Raw genomic sequence first — 17,055 nt, 5'->3', positions numbered from 1 at the left:
ACAAAAGCTCTACAGAGCTGGGTGGGGGGGATATGGAATTGAGCCACAGGAGTTATAAACTCCCATGTGCCCCGTGATCCGGACCCCCACCCCCGCCCCGGTCCAACCGTGTCCGTTTCACTCAAGCTTTGTCATGCTAATAGAATTGAGTCTGCAAATATAAAAGACTTAATTTGTTGTTACTGGCCAAGAACTCTCATTATATGCATTCACAGAGGTAAGGAAATATTCTTCCTAAAGGAAAAGCTTTGGCTTCAAGTTATAGTTTCACTAAAATTAGGACACATTTGGTCAATTCAGCATCTAGGGGCCTTTTCCATTTTCATCTAACCTGCTCCAAACACAGAAAAAAAATTCAGATATTCAATATTTCTACACGGTAGTTTAAATGAGAAAAAATTCAAATACAATATAGTATGGATGAAAATACTTTATTCAGGCACCTTCCCTTTCTTTTAAAATACTTTGATTTTAAAAATGTCCCCTTTTCACCTAAATGAGCAGATGTAAAAATTGAGCCACTATGATGAGATTCATGTGGAAATGTGGGGAATTTTATGGATTGACAGGTTGGTGATGTGAGGTCTGTTTTACAGACAGATTCCAGCTGGTTTTAAAATGACACTTTTATATCTTATGAACCTAAAACCAGATATTATCCTCAAAAAATTCTAACTTTTATCTAAAAAAAAAAAAAAAAGAAATGCTTAATATTTTGATGAACAGTGTTTTTTTTTTCTTTTCATTGTAATTATTCATAGAATTATCAGGGCAGAAAAAAGGTGAAGATGTTTCATTCATCATAAAAACACGTGGCACATCTACATTTTTATTCATCTATGTTTAAAGCCCTATTGAAAAAAAACGAAATAGGTTGTAAAGAAAATATTATAAAGTGTCTCATAGATGATTCTGAAATGAAATGTTTTTTAAAAGGGTTTTTTAAAAAAGGTTTGGCTTTAGCTTCTAGAGAACCCCTTTATTCTATTTGGCAGAGTTATTAAGGAAGTTTTATTTTTACTTTTTGCAAACATTTATACTGGGTTATATGCGTTGTATTGTAGATGTAGTTCATTGTAGAAGTTGGTTTCTAACTCACCGAGGCCAAAGCCTTGCCGAGCGCATCTCCAGTCTGTGAGCTTCCAGTAGTTGTCCCTCGATTTGCAGCGACTAGGAGAACGCAGAGTTATAAAAACAGATTAGTCATGATATACAGAGAAGCTTTCCAGCTCCCTGGACAGAATGGATGCTCAGCTTTGATTACACGGATGGTTGGTAAATTAGTCATTTTGGAAAAAAAAAAAAAATGCGTATGTACCCATAACCCCGTCGGCTGAGTTGACGGATGAAGTGTGTGCTGCGGTGACGAACGGTGAAGTGCTGGCGTTGCTCCGGTGGAAGCTTGACATGGGGGGAAGACTGGCATTGATGTCTGGAGAGACGGAGTGTGCTGGGTAGTTCTGTAGGATTAGAAAAAAAAATAAATCAACAGAAACTGTTTGTCTTCAAACATCAATGTATACGTCGTTCTGTGTGTGCGTGCGTGAGGGAATAAAAGCTTTTTTGTTCTCTAAATTGTAATTGTCCTTTGACATCTCCCAGGCTGCGACGGAGGAAAAGTTCATGGGGGTGGAGGGAGGGAGATAAAGAGAGGGCAGGCAGCATCTGCAGGCTCCCTGTGATGCTCTGCCAGCTGAAGCAGGCCAGCAGATGAGGCCAGATCAAACACTGACAAAAACCGGGTCAATAGTGTCTTCTCTGATAATAACCAGACAACGACTTAATGCAAACACACACACATACATATACAGCCACTGCAAAAGTGGACGCAGCATTGAAGGAAAACAGGGCTGCTGTAGCAGGATCATTTGAACTCTTCTTAAAAAAAAAAAAAAATAAATAAATTAACATTTATTTATAACCAGTTTATGTGGTTAGGCATTGTGCAGACTGCTCACCAAACGGTCATGTGAGTGCAGGCTGCTGTAGTTTCCCGTCTGGGCCATGTGAGATGAAGATCCTGCCAGCATTCCCCCGTAGCCAGGCTGACTGATCCCGCTGGATGAGTTCCACGGGTCCGAAGAACTGTGGGTACCATCTAATGGAAACACACAACGCTTCACTTGATGACAGCTTCGACTTCAAGGCAGCAACATGTTTTTAAACACAGAGAGAGTAATAAGTGGAAATAAACTTTGGGATCAACAAAGAAGTATTGGTATGTTGGTGATTTTTTAAAACTTCCTGTGAGTGAAACATAATCACTGCTCTGAAAACAGCTGAGATAAAGAGGTATACACTTTCATTGAAGCTTAGAAAAGAGAAATATCTAGAAACCCTTAAACCTGATAAAAAAGAATCACTTAAATATCTGGGCAAAAAATCTATGTATATATATATATATATATATATATATATATATATATATATCCCCCACAGAAAAAGCATTTGTGGACATAAAATGATTATATCTACAAATAAAGAAAGCAAAGGAAAATCTATAGTCATATTAAATATACAAAATGGTCTTTCTAGGGTTAAAAAACAAACTTCAACCTTAAACATACCAAAGAAAGTGCTTGCAAACATACTGCTGGAAGGTTTGGGCGAGGAATAAGACGGGGAATCTCTGTTGAAGTCCTCCGAGTTCGGAGACGGTGCGTACACCTGGCAAAACAACACGGATTTACAACAACAACTGACCAAACAAACAGTAAAACACTGCAGGATTTATTAGTGCATCCAGAGAGAGAAGAAAAAACATAGCGCTAATAAAAAGACAGAAGACACCCTTGTAAATGTTTTCCTTTCTTCCTAAAGGAACTGCGCCATCATACATACAACTGTTTAATGTCACGAGTCAAACAAAGTCCTGCCGAGGCAGCCCCAAAAAGCAACAAATACACACACAGAAACACACTTTAACGACTAGCAAGCAATCAAGCTCATGAAGAGAGGAGTGGATTATCAGGAGTATTTGCATTTCAGGTCAACTCAGTCTCTAATGGAAGTATAATGATAGCGCTTACGCTGAAAGACTAAAAGCCTGGCAAATTAAAGCATTCCCACAGAGGCAGAAATCAAATAAGTGCGACGAGAAGAGCCTGTTTAACAGTCTTGGTATTTGTACCTGCAAGCTGGTGCTTGGGGGGGGGGGGTGACTCAGTGGCCTTGCTGTTGTACAGCTGTGAGTCTGTGCCAAGCTGGGCGGGCAAGATCAAAGGCACTGGAGGCCAAACTTCAGTGATGTGGTCTCTGACTTCAGATGGTGTGATGGTGGAGGGGTTCTTCCTCCCACGGACAGAACTGGATGACCCTCAGTCATCATGTAACACTAATCAGAACCAGACCATCCACCTGCCTGTTCCCCCCGCGTGTTTAATCCCTCCTTTAACAGCCTCATTTCACACCCTCATGTTGACAGCTCACTCCTCAAAATATTGAAATGCTCACAGAGGAGATGACGCGTTGTTTATGTGTTGTTCTGGTCTGACACCATGCAAATCAAATCAATTCAATTAAAATACTCATTCCCAGCCGTGGGTTCGTCGTGGAGGCAGAGCGAGAGGCTGTGCCCCCGTTGGGCTCTGCTGAGTGAGCAAGACTCCGGCGTGCTGCTGCTCCTGCTGCTGTCTGGATGTGTAATTAAAGTGCTCTGGGAAGGGGTGGAGCTCCTGTGGGTCTTCTGGCTTACACATGTGACCCAGGTTGATAGTAGTCCACAGAGATCTCAGGTTAGCCTCGCACCAGAGCCAAGGCTTTGTCTTTTTTCCTGTGTCAGACGCTCTATGGGCAGCATATGGCGGCGGATCATGCTAATTGTCCTTTTTACCCTGGGCTAACCAGTCCAGGCATTAATAAACCATCCCAAACACCGGGTGCCTCATTCCGTCAGCCTATGGAAGAGGGAGCCCGCCTGGGTTTCCTTTTACAAGGCCATTAATTAAAAGCCGTCACTCACACGGATCAGCACACCAACCCCAGCCTACACCAGCCACTGAAGCAGCAGCCGGTAAAGCTTAAATAAAATGAGCCGTAACACCGACACCAGAGTTCAAAGCATTCATTCATGAAAGCAGGATACTTACTAAAACTTTAACAAATTAGTTTTTAAATGTTCTTTTACTATAAACCACAAGCAGGTAAATGCATGACTAAAACATTAGGAAAAAGAAACTGAGCTACTTATTGTGTCTCTCAGCAGTAAAGAGTGAATATCACAATAACACCTTTCCACAGGCCTCAGAGTGTACTTGTCTGGGGTTGCGTGCCTTTGAGGCTCACGCTACACCAATCAAACCATTAAATGTTAAAAACACAATCTGTCAACCATCACAAAAGGAGGTAGCCTGACAACACAAAGGGGAATGTAAAAAAGTAAGGTGAAAACAGGCTGAGGGCCAACAAGGCTCAAAGACAGGAGCTTCAAACAAACTCCTAGCAGCATGTCCTGTCTTTATTTTCTTTTATCTGAGAGTAAGTCATCACTTGGATTCAAATCAAATCCCTTGGTAAAGCCCAGTTTGCTTACTCTTTTCAAACAACTTTTGCAAAGGCTGCCAACAGAGGAGATATTTTTAAAATCCATGTCAAAACCAACTGAATGTTTCGGCAAACTCCATTAACTTAAAATAGACACAATTCAAATTAAAATTTCACCTTTTTCTGCAAATTATAAGGGGAACCAAACTTAACAAGCTGCAATTAAAAAGCCAATGCTTAAAACATAAGATCATTTAAAATAATATTCTATATAATTGGAACATATACAATATGCTTTGAAATTAAATATTATTTAAAACTTCCGAAATCCGTGCATTGGAAGAAAATAAACCATATATGGGTTTAAACGATAAAAAGCTGTTAAAGCAGGGCAAAATAAAATGGATAACGTCTCCCCTTCCTCTGCAACATTAGAAATTGGTTTTGGAATCAATACAAGTAAACACAGCCAATGTGGTCCATGCATGATGTCCATGATGGGTCAAGACACATGCATACAAACAACCCCCCCCCAGCTCACACTTTGTTTTGGACATGCAGTGAAGCGTTGCATGTTTAAGTGCAGCAGCACATGTGCACACCGTCGAAAGAGGATTGGAGGGGGGTGCTTCTGGAAAGAGTAACCTGTTGCACGACATAAACAACAACAGGTAAATAAGACTACAGGAAAACCTGTTCAAGTATTCACTTTTTTTTTTCTTTTTGACTCCTTGTTTTAAATATTTTATGATCTACATCAATGGTGGACCACTTTAGAAGAAGTATTTATAGAAAAAAAGAAAAGTCCACAAACCAACGCAGCCTCGGATTTAATTTGTTCCTCTTTCACTAACAGGCAGTGGAAGATAGATCAGCGAAATGCTCCATCTGTATTGGTGCTGTGCCACCAGTTCACAAGCCAATGGCTCACTGTGAGTTCTCCCAGTGCTCCAGATGGTGAGCCTGCTATGCAACTTTGCACTGCAACAAATTAATGTGGATCAAGTATTTTTGCAGAACCGTCTATTTTTTTCCCCCTTGCCTGAAAATCAGAGGGAAAAAAAAATAAAGTAATTCAAGGTTGTTTAACAAGAGCTTTTGATCAGAAAGTTTGCCCATTCTGTCCACATGCTATCAATTTTCCTCCCCATCACTAACTGTAACACAAGCCTGTTAATGCTTAAAATAAAAAGAAAAGATCAAAGTCATCTTTTGTCTAGAGGGAAGAAAAGGGGAAATACTTTAATAGGCTGTAAGGAAAAAAATAAACAAATCCAGAAGGAGATGACCTTTGAAATAAATTCATAACATTTAGCATTTTTTTTCCTTTCCTTTAAACACATGTGGCCTTGGGATAATATCAAAAGCACAGGAAATGACAGGTGGAAATCTACTTATGTAAGTTACTTATGAGGATTTAAGTGATACAGTATATGGGTCTATTAAATCAACCTTTATAATACTAAACCCTTACTTCAGTTCCTTCAACATGAAGACAGCAGAAGTAATCCTGCAGACCTGCATTGCAGCCTTAAACAACACTTTAAGACTGACAAGCACCTTCAACACACACGCACACCCAATCATGCATGTATACACAAAAAGAAGCACTTAAAACGAGAGAGTGTTTTCAGAGCACCAAAAAATCAAAGAGGTGATTACAGAGAAGTTCAGAAATCACATTAGGCTCCCTGTGGCGTCCAGAATGCCAAAGTGATTAGAAACAGATGGAATAACAGCAACACTGGTGCTTGGAGCTCAATCTGCAAACAGGAAAGTCCAACCTCAACAGGCAGCCTCTTTTGCCTTAATCATTCCCAGACTCCCACTTGTTATTATTTCAACCAGGTCTTAGAGCTGAAGAAACCAGCCAGTAAAAATAAATGCGACGCTGTGCCACGCTGCTCTGTTCCGTGATCCAGAAACTTCTGCTGAGCTTTAAAGTAGAATTAGATCAACATAAAGTTTAAAGGACTTTTTATTCCTTTTTTTTAACTCATCAAAATCATTTCATCTTAACCACATAGAAAGAGTTGAAATGATGGAAAATCATGGAAAATCAGCAGGAGTAGCCTTGAGCACAAGCATCCACAAGTTGGACCCAGCGTTTTCATCTGATTATGACTAAATCATAAAAACTTAGGAGTGCTTTCAGAAAGAGAGAGGCACAGCGAGACCGACGGTTGAAAGCTCCTCTCTGCTTCAGTCACACAAACACACACATTCCCAAAGAGACTACTCACCGATTTCCCGTTGGAGTAATACATTAAACAGTTACTGCCCATTCCAGGGACTGGGTAGGCGCAATACATTGTAGCTTCAACTATTTAGATGATAGCGGCGTGTAGCAGCAGCTTTCCTCTCTACACATACATCCAAACCGTGCAAAAGGGACTAATAATTCTTTCACTACTGGCCTCCACACCAGACCCACTCAGAGGAAACTTATGCAAAGCAGGATTGTACCACTGCACACTGTGGGAAAGGGAGGGGAAGGGGAGGAGGGGGGTGCGAGAAGGGAGTGGCTCGCGTGGTACATCCCTCGCTTAAGCCTCTAAATGCTGAGGCCAAGAGGAAGAGAGGATGGGGGGAAGGGAGGCGAAGGGGAGGTGGGTAGAGAAAAGATAAAGGGAAGTGGGTGGGACGGAAAACAAACGTGTGAGCGGATTTAGAGAGGGAGAGAAAGAAAATGTTTAATTCCAGGCCTAAAAAAAGAAAAAAAAATTAAGAAAGGAAGAAAAAAAAAAAACAATCCAGCTTTTCTGCAGGGTGACGCTGACAAACTGGAACTAAAATAATGGCTTTGTAAAGCAGGATTTGATTAATATGTGTGGCGATCAAATGAGTGCTTAAATAAGAACAGAGAGCCTGTTCACGTCCCAACGTTTTAATCCCAAGTGTCTAATCTTTTTGTTTTTGTGATGATGAAATGAGTCTGCAGGCAGCGAGGCGAATTGTTTGTAAGAGGACGACGGCCTAGAAGCTGATTTCACCTGTTCCCGCACATTAATCAATTCCCAGTTAGGGGTTATTAGTGGAAGGAGTCGAACCTTCCTGTGTGAGAAAGGAAAAGCTGATCAAAACCCATCAGCAACAGGGGGAAAACGAAGGCTTTTGGCATTTTACCAATGAGAGCTATGGTGTTAGCTGACAGGAACCTTTTGCTGAAGTGCCTGTAAACACCGAGTTTTGAAGCATGCAACAGCTGCAAAGGGGTTTGGCTTGTGACGTCGAGCAGGAAAATAATGCTCCGTTTGCAAAACCCTGGGGGCCTCAGACGGGGGAGAGCAGGGGGGGGCAAAACACGGACAGCCATTTTATCATAGTTTACTGTCACACAGCTCCCCATTACCTTCATGAGGTGGCAGCAGGAGGGGAGCAAAGGAGAGGAGAAGAAAGGAGAGGATGGATACCATATTCCAGAGAGAGCCCAGTCTGACTGGAGCCTTTCATGTGCGACTCGGAGCTTGCTGGCCTAAACCCAAGCCTGCAGACTCATTGAGAACATTACAGTTATAGAAAGATGAAAGCCTCCACTTCCCCAACAAAACTAGGCCCTTATTATGCTTTTCCTTTTAGCACTGTTATTATTTATCCCCCTTTCTTCTCTCAATCTCTTTTAAACTCCTCCAAAACACCGGCTCTAAATGCTGTTGCCGTTTTGAAATTTGGCTCTGTTTCAAGTTGATTCTTCAAGAAAAAAAAAAAAAAAGTCTCCCGATAGAAGCGTTTGAAGGCGACTAAAACAAGTCCAGACACAGAGCGTAGCATTGCAGAGAGAAAACAGGGAAGAAGTGGGCAGTAATCAAGGGAATAAGATCACACATAAGGATAAAATGATAACCAGTTAGATACAGAGAAGGCTTTTATTTCAATCGATTTTATGAATCATATACAAACTTGTTGTTTTTTTATCGGTCAGAGGAAGGAAGGCTCAACTCTGCACCTGTTGGTTCAGAAGAAACGAACACCACAAGGTGCTTTTCAGGAGATTTGTTTAGAGGATGGAAGATAAATCTGAGCTCACTTCGACCTCATGAATGGATTTAGCAGTGATGTCATCAGACAGGAAGATTGTTTCCGGTAAGAAGATCTGGTTCTAATTAGGGAAGGTCGACTTGGAGAGCGGGGGGAGGATGCTTAGGGACCCCCAAGTGTATTATTCTGAACCATTTTAACAGATTTTTGGCAGAAAACCAGGAAAATGAGCAGCGCTGCTCCCTAATTCCCAACCAAAACTATGAATGACTAGTGAGGAAATAACGAAGGATATCCATAAAGATCCGAAAAACATGTTTTGAAAGCAACCTGGGTTTTTATGAAAACAAAATTTTATCCACATTCATCACATTCTTGGATTTATTTTCCCTGCAACAGGAGAACAAATAGAAGAAATCTGTAAATGTGAAAAACTATAAAAGGCCTTATAAAAACTTAAAGCAATATAACAACAGGTGTTTATTCATTTATGCTTCATTTTTAAAATATTTGTTGTGCATTACATCTTATTTCATCTCAAAACTATGAAATTGATCAATTTTATGGGTGTGAACAAAAAAAAAAAAAAAAATTTTCCAAGGGTTCTCCTCTCCTCCACATGATAAGGACCTTTATGTTGAGCTAAACTAGAAAACCTAAAGATATATATATATTATGTGTCCATGTGAATCATGATATAACAGTTTTTGAAAAATAATATCAGTCATCTTAGTTTGAAATTGCTTTCTGTATTTGAAAAAGCATTGTTGTCTTTTGTTGGTTTTCTATGTAGTTAAAATAGTATTACTATAATCTTCTCAGCCCTTATCTTAGGCTGCATTTTGCTGTTAAACCCATATTGATAAGGGAGTTTTTTTTTTTAAATGTACTGCTCTAAATTTACACATATGCCATAAAAATAATCCATAATTAAATATTATAATTTTAGGTGGAAAGATTAGATAGGTGATACATCACATTGGCTTCATCATTCAACTTAACCTCTTCATTATGGCCAAAAAAACACAACTTAAAAAAAACATAAAAATATCAGGTCTCCTGACAAATACCCTTTTTTAGCTACATTATCATCCCCCCCCAAAAAATGCTTAACATTTTAAGAAAAATAGAGAATTGTAAGAAAGGAGAATATAAGAGCTGAATATATGTGAATCACAGAGAAGATCTGCTTCAGTGAGGAGAAAGAGAAGTTGTTAGTCTCTGAAAGATTAAGCTAATCTGATTTGAGATGATAAGGGAGAGATTGTTTTGTTCTGGCAGGACCAGAAAAGCTTCTGCATCACAGGAGAGAAGGACAAGACTAAACTGAGAAAAGTAATGTCCAACTGATTCAAGAACAAAAAAACAAACTGCAGAGCATCACTGTTTTAAAATGAGTATGATTTTATCTGGGTAAACAAGCTCTCCTGTCTTTTAAGCTGAATCAAATAAAAAAAAAAAATCCCTTTTATGTCTCCAACACAGAAGGAGACAGCGTGACCACAAGCTTATTGATGGTATCTATGAATCTGTAGTCATGATAGCCTAGCGGGGTTCTGCGTACTGTACTTACTGCGCACACAGGAATACTATGAATTAGATTTTCCCAGACATTTTTATAACGCTCTCCGGCATAATTGACAGCTGGTGTTGGGCAGCAAACTGACAACAGATGAACCTTGGAAGTTAAAAGTGTTTAAAAGCTAAAGGATTTAAAAGCATTTTTCCTACTATCCTTCAGAAGTTTAAAGAAAGTTGGATTTTCTTCTGCCCATATGATCCTTTAAGCTATTGATTATGCTTTGGTTTGCAAAGCTGAAAACATGAAGTGCAGATGAACATATTCTTATTTTTATTTTAAATATAAAGACTTCTTCTGTCACATCATGAGCTGCTACATTTATATTTCTAATGAAGCTACAGAGTAAAGTATTGAACATTTTATGTATTTCTACGCTGTGACTCTGAGCTTCCTGCTGCTCTGTCATATATTTCCTGAGTCTCAGCAGAGACGCTCAGACAGCCTCTAAATAACAAACACTACCTTGGTGATTGTTGACAGGCCATGTTCTTGGATCTGCCAGCGATCTGAGAGCGGGGTTTGCAATAATGCTGCAGACTCACGCAAGGCCAACATGAATAATTTACAACAGCGAGGAACGCGAGTAATGACTTTAATGTGTGCATTATTTTCATTCCCTTTGTCCTTTTAACTCCTTCCTCTCCTTGCGGATGAAAGAGGTGAGGTCTGCGGCTTGTTTGCCTGCTCCATTATCTAAAGCCTCTAATGTATGTTGTAAATTTCGACTACCCAAACATAGATAAAGGCGAGGCCCAGAGGTCCCAGAGGTGGCTGTGACTGTTCAGCATCACCGCGTCAAACCAAGTGTGTCTATCTAATCAGCCATCTGATGAGGGCATCTCCAGGGAGCTCACTAACTGGGGTCGGGTCGGAGACCAGAGGCATACAGGTAACCTTTACATCCTAGCAGCTAAGATGCAGTAAAATGTAACATCTAGGAGATAAACAAACTATCTATCCACACGTCTCCAGGCATAAACAGCGATCAGAGCGTGTACAAAAACTTATACACTCATCAACTACTGACTCACTTCCAGTTCAACACAGATGAAAGTAGCACAAAGTTCACTTTCTGTGTCACAGTTTGAGGTTTCATACGTGGCACTTGTGTTATGTATCAAACATACATCACTCCTTCTGATTTATTTAAGGGACGAGGACAGCTTTTAATCACTTGACCACAAATTTGACCTCTAACTCATAGTACTGATTCAGTCAGCTGTATTTTACTTTGTTATGTACTTATTTATGAATCACATTTGATACACAAGTTTTGAGGCCTCTACATCATCCTGGTGATATTTGTTTTCTAAAAACCTGACTCGAACGATCAGACACATGAGGTAAAAGAAAACACTTGAAAAGAATTGAAAAAAGATGCCTAATATATCACAAATTATACATATAATTCATCTAATTTGACTTATTCAAAATGGATGTTTTTTTTTTTATTTGTCAGAATTTTCTGTGATTTTCTGGAAATTATTTCATGGTTTAGGCTTTAAAGGGGTTGATCATTTTAAGGAGAAACTGCAAGGATAAGGTCACATAAAATGCTCGTGTGATGTTTATGTTTTCAAAAAGTATTTCCACCCTAAGGTTGGGGACAAGCAGGAAGTAAAGATGTTTTTTACACCTCTAGTACAAAGAAAGTTCAGATTAATTCAGTTTTAATTCCTTTTGCTTTGGTTCCGGCCTCATATTGGAATTCGTTTTGCAATTCTGACCTTTACATTTTATCATGGCTTAACTTAGTACAAGATATGTATTGACTCATAAAAAAGCAGCTGCAAACATACTTATTATATCATGCTTTAACTAAAAATCCTCCTTAAAATTATTTTATATTAATTATGGCTGAAACAATTAATCCTATTCATCGGGATTAATCAATTTTTGAAATAGTCGTCAAATAATCAAATAATCGATTAATCCTTAAATGGAGTTTAGAGACTCTAAAACTTGCTTTTAGCAGAGAGAGCAACCCAGTTAGAGGAGTAATTATACCAAAATTGTAAAAACAATATTTAAACATTTTAGCATTTAAAATATAAAAAATATATTTATTCTGTCAATATGCTCTATCCAGAAGTGGAAAAGTTTAATTAAGCTAATATAATAAAACATTTTCTTTAAGGAACATTTTGCTATCCGATTATTAAACGATTAATCAGAAAAATAATCAACAGATTAATTTATTTGCAAAATAATCGTTAGTGAAACTTAACAGCAGGACCTTTAACTGGACTTTTAGCTTGATTCTGCAGGAACCTTATAGGAGATGGAGGCAAACTTTTCCTATTGTGGGTTTTGGCCCAATTCTAATGCTTTTTAGGATTGCATTTGGGCAGGGGTCACTGGTCCATCCACCGATGGGCAGGCCATTTCTTGCGATGCAGGTCCAATTGATGCCTTTTAAACATTTACACTGACAGCCCAAATGATTTTACCCACTTACATTATGCAATAGACAAACTTTAAAGTGCTTACAGATTGTTTTGAATATAGTATTATTATATATATTATAATATTTACTGAGGGTCGCCTACGGTGGATATTTACTATTTACAGGAATAAAGCTCACAGCATATCCACTCTGTGCAGCAGACAGTGCCTGTGTTGTTTAATCATATTCCTATATGAAAAAAAAAAACAACAACAATACATATCCAAATAAAACACATGAAAAAGTTGCGACAGATGTTTACCATGGATAACGCATACTTTGCCTTTTCTGTGCACTTTTGTATTCCTCAAAAGAGAGCTTCAACTGTTTTTTTAAACAAGAGAAAAATATGAAAGCCTTTTCTAACGGTTCGGCTTTAAGTGTTTAAATTTAAGATGCCGGATTTCTTATGTTTTATGCCTGCTGTGTTAATGTGCCGACTCTATAGCAAAACAAACCCAGTTCCCTTCCTCCTGTTTTAATCACGTTTAATTACAGAGATCCTGTTGAAATCAAAAGAAATGTAATTTAAACCCGACACAGAGAAAAATATCACTAACTGTTGATAACTACAACTCATTGTTCAGGAAATGTTCTTTACATTTTTAGCCACGGTTAACAGATATGTTATTTCAATGTTCATGACCAAGGTACTTTAATTTTTCTGAGATAGTTTGTTTTTTAAATTTATTTTTTTTAACACAGAAATTCAAAATCAATGTTTTATTTTAATAAAATATAATTTAGTAAATATTTGTTTATTATTAATTTTTTCAGTTATGTGTTACTAGAGTGAATCTATCATTTTTTTTTAATGGGAGGGTATGTAAACCTTCAAGAACAGCTGTATGTGTTTTGTAGCTTATCTTTTAAGAGCCATTCATAAAAGTGTTTTCAAAGCAGCAGAAAATAAAATCAACATTTTGATTAATCCTTTATTGAACCAATTAACCAATGTATTCTTAATGATTTAGGTATAATTACTAATAGAGGTTCTTAGTAAGAGCCAAAAATGATGCAAATATTACAAACAGAATATTTTATCTATTGTTCGATATCCGGAAAAGGCATTTAATAAACTCCCTCTGCTGGTATTAGGGTTTTTTTTCGAGAAAGAGTCGCTATATGTTGTAAAATAATATGCAGGTGATGTGGTAATATGTGATCATGTGTGTGTTCACCATTTTCCAGTCTAGACTCTTGTTTTGTTTCTCAGTCAAACAAAATTAGAAAAATGCATAGATTTGTTGTTTGATTTTTTATGCTTCCTCTGCTTTATGGTGTTGTTACCTCTGAAAGACAATGAGATAGAAAAACTGAGGCTGTTTGAATGTCATGCAGCAGACAGTACTGTGAGGAACATTTCTAGGTCTTAAGATTCAGAGCCTTGAGCACACTTCCTTTCTTTCAACTCACACAGTACAACTCTCTGAGAAACAAGGGTGTCTGAGTGATCTGTCAAAAGCAAATGTCAATCTTTTTTGTCATCCACACTCAGGGTTCTCGCTTGCAAAAAGTCCCCGAGGGCAGACGAATCTCACCCCACCACTTTCTTTTTCTTATCCCGCAGCTATACCGTCACCAAAGCCGGGGAGGAAGTGTCACATCAAGCCGCTATGCTTCTGACAAGGGGGAGTGAAAAAAAAAAAGAAATACACTGTTTACACAAACAAGCTGACACACAGACGAACACACATACAGATCGTGCCCTTGCAGATTCCCATAAATATCCTACAAGATGCAACTTTCCCCCACGAGCTACAAAACGCTCTCTCTCTCTCTACTCCTTCTTCTTTTTTAGTCCTTCTATCAAGACAGGTGCCCACGCAGCTGCCCATCAGCATCCTTCCACAGCATCTCATCTGTCCAATGACAGTGCGCTGTCCTTCACTTAAGGTGCTCAGTTTATACAGCCAAATAATTTCAGGGAGCCAATTATAGCCCAGTAATCTAATGTCATAAAAACTGAAGGATTTCTACTTTGCCCCTGGAAAGATGTGTGCTTTTAATAGCTTCAATCTTTTTTTCAAAAAACATGTCAATTTTATTCACATCTCTGGCGAAAAGTTTTCCAGCAACCTAGCATCAGACCACAGAGGGAAGTAAGTATGTGTGTGGCTTAAAGAGGGGACTGTCTGTATATGTGATGAAGGGAAAAAACCCATAAACATTGAAATGTTTGCAATCACCAGCTGGTCTTTCTAGATAGTCTTCACATCCTGGTGTGCTGCAGTGTCAAAACCTAAATGCACAGAGGATGTGCTCCAGTAAATATTTTGATTCAGCTTCATCACAGAGCGTACACACACACACACACACACATACAAACACATCCAACCTCTGCCTGCAACTTGCAAATGCTCATCTGATTTAAACTCTTTGAATTATTTTTAGACTTGGGGAGCAAGAATACCAGCCAGATAAAAAAAGGTTGGGATGAGGATGGAATAAATAAGAAAATTCCCAGCAGTAGACATAATGATAGGAAGCACTATGTGGATCCTTTTTTTTTTTTAAATCACCCCAGCTTTTCAGGTCTCAGTTCAGGCTCTTGAGTTTGCTTACACCAGCAGAAGCTTTCAGCGGCATGTGCAGCTGCATCCATGCTTTACAGGTACGCTGCAGGCTCCTCACACAGCTGCCTCCGGCTCCAGGTGCGCCTTCCCCTCGACACTCCTCCTACATCACCTTCACTACTCCGTGTACCGCTGCCGGCAGTACAAACACAGATTAGGACTGATAACCAAACCTCGATATTCCTCACCTTTGCTTCCAAAGACTGTAATAGCTACAAAAAGAAAAAGCATAACCAGAAAGGAGATTTAAATTTTGCCTTCTCTCTCAGCAGACTTTAAGAGACCTATAGCTATTCAACAGTGTGATCTTTATTCTTTGAAATGGGATCAAAGTCTAACTGGGATTATTCCTACAAGCTCCTGGCTTTATCTTCTGAGCTGTGCGGAGTGACAAGACGGAGCTGGATTTTATCCAATGCTCTGTCACTGTTTTTCCCCATCCTGCATTGTGCTGCTTGATTGTACTCTTATGAGTCACAGAACCGCACCTGCGCCCATGTGTTAAGTAGTGACAAATAAAAGCCTGGCGTCCATTTACACAACAAAGAGATGTAACCCATGAGGCAACCATTCTTTACCTCCCTCCCTCCCGCCGCCTGACAAGACCTCAAATATATCACTTAGTTAAGAAGGAGGCAGCTCACGTTCCTGCCTCTGCCGGGGACCGCTGCTCTCTCTCTCTCTCCCTCATGCTTCGACAAACTTCTTTTCAAAAACAAATCCAGAAACAAAACGCAAGCCAACCCCTTTATGCTCGCTGCCCTGTTCCATATTTAATTTCTGTGAAACAGCGGTAAAGGCGACAATTTTCAGAAACCCTAAAAAGCAAATCCAATCTCATCCCAGGAAGAAAAAAAAGAAGGGCTTATTGTTTAAAAAGGGGGATTTTGGAGAACCGCCAGCTTTTCTCTTAAATTGTATTGTCTAGTGGCATTTCTAGAAATTAAGAAAATTTTGAATAAAAGTCTTCACTGATCCACCAGGGTTTTAACATTGAACATCTGACTTACTGATTTATGCATATTAATGAACTCCAACACCCCCTGTCTGAGCGAATACAAGCTGATCTCCACACTTCTCTGCATCCTAATGGCGTCTGCTCCGCCGGGATCATTACCAATAGAAATTTCAGATATTCTGTGCTATTAATCTCTGTCTGTCCTCCTGTTCAGCCACATAATGACTAATTAAACATCAAAAGAGCAGAGCTTGGGATCCGCTCTGACAGCCTCTCTTTCTCCCAGGAGAGGCTGTGAGGAGGCTAGCCTGTGACAGCATAGTACTGAAAATCAATCACCCCAAGGTCCACACACACATATTGATGCATGTGGGCCTGCACAGAAGGCTAAATAAATACAGAAAAGGCTGCATCCTACAGAGACTGTTACATGTTAAGATTAAACAAGAAGAACGTAAACAACAAACATCACAACTTCCTAAAACAACCAACAGGGACTCGAGGTGTCACGGCTAAACAAAGCGAACAAACACGACAAAATCTCCTGGAGCGTAGAGCGGATGTCAGGGCGGCTCTTTGTGTACACGTGTAGAAAAAAGGGAGAGCAGTAGAAGATGTGTGTGTTTGTTCAGGTAGGCTCACTGTGAAATCTATTTATATGAGAGGGAGATGATCTTCCACTCACAGATGAAGGCAGGCCAGGAGGGACCTTGCGAACCTTTTTTGTTTGTAGTGGATCTGTGGAAAGATGAAAGCACACGGATTCATTCAAAAGCAGAACCCAGCACTTGTGGGTAAAGCAGGAAAAAGAAAACATGTTTTCAGGACTAAGCTATTGTTTGGTAGCGCAATATGTCTACAAAACATAACAAAAAGGATTATTTACAGTAGATTGACAGGAACATGGCTACATATGTGCTTCACATGTTTCTCTTTTCTCATAGAGATGGTTAATGTTGATCTCTAATGTCTCTCTCCTGGTTCGAGTCAGAGACTATGGCTATGTTCACACAGCAGGCCTTGATGCTCAATT

At 39.3% G+C, this 17,055-nt stretch overlaps 1 protein-coding gene across 7 annotated transcripts in view; it reads right to left on the bottom strand.

Annotated features, from left to right (window-relative positions):
• LOC107095642 (transcription factor 12-like) overlaps positions 1–16,741 on the bottom strand; it is a 32,943-nt gene extending 16,202 nt beyond the window's left edge. For 6 of the 7 annotated variants that reach the window (XM_015391821.1, XM_015391823.1, XM_015391822.1 and 3 more), the window contains exons 1-5: positions 6,726–6,946; positions 2,568–2,667; positions 1,959–2,098; positions 1,319–1,460; positions 1,100–1,170 (exon numbers count right to left, since the gene is read on the bottom strand). In XM_015391821.1, the coding sequence (XP_015247307.1) occupies positions 1,100–1,170; positions 1,319–1,460; positions 1,959–2,098; positions 2,568–2,667; positions 6,726–6,794 (522 nt within the window). In that variant the 5' untranslated portion in view covers positions 6,795–6,946. Of the gene's footprint in view, positions 1–1,099; positions 1,171–1,318; positions 1,461–1,958; positions 2,099–2,567; positions 2,668–6,725; positions 6,947–16,664 lie in introns of those variants that run through there. The other variant, XM_015391826.1, reaches the window with a different exon arrangement.
• Positions 16,742–17,055: the final 314 nt, after the last annotated feature.

The sequence above is a fragment of the Cyprinodon variegatus genome, unplaced genomic scaffold (assembly GCF_000732505.1).
Source record: "Cyprinodon variegatus isolate N-32 unplaced genomic scaffold, C_variegatus-1.0 Scaffold561, whole genome shotgun sequence".
In the NCBI taxonomy this organism is placed as follows: domain Eukaryota; kingdom Metazoa; phylum Chordata; class Actinopteri; order Cyprinodontiformes; family Cyprinodontidae; genus Cyprinodon; species Cyprinodon variegatus.
Note: the sequence above shows the minus strand (reverse complement) of the source record. Positions and strands in the feature narration are given on the sequence as shown.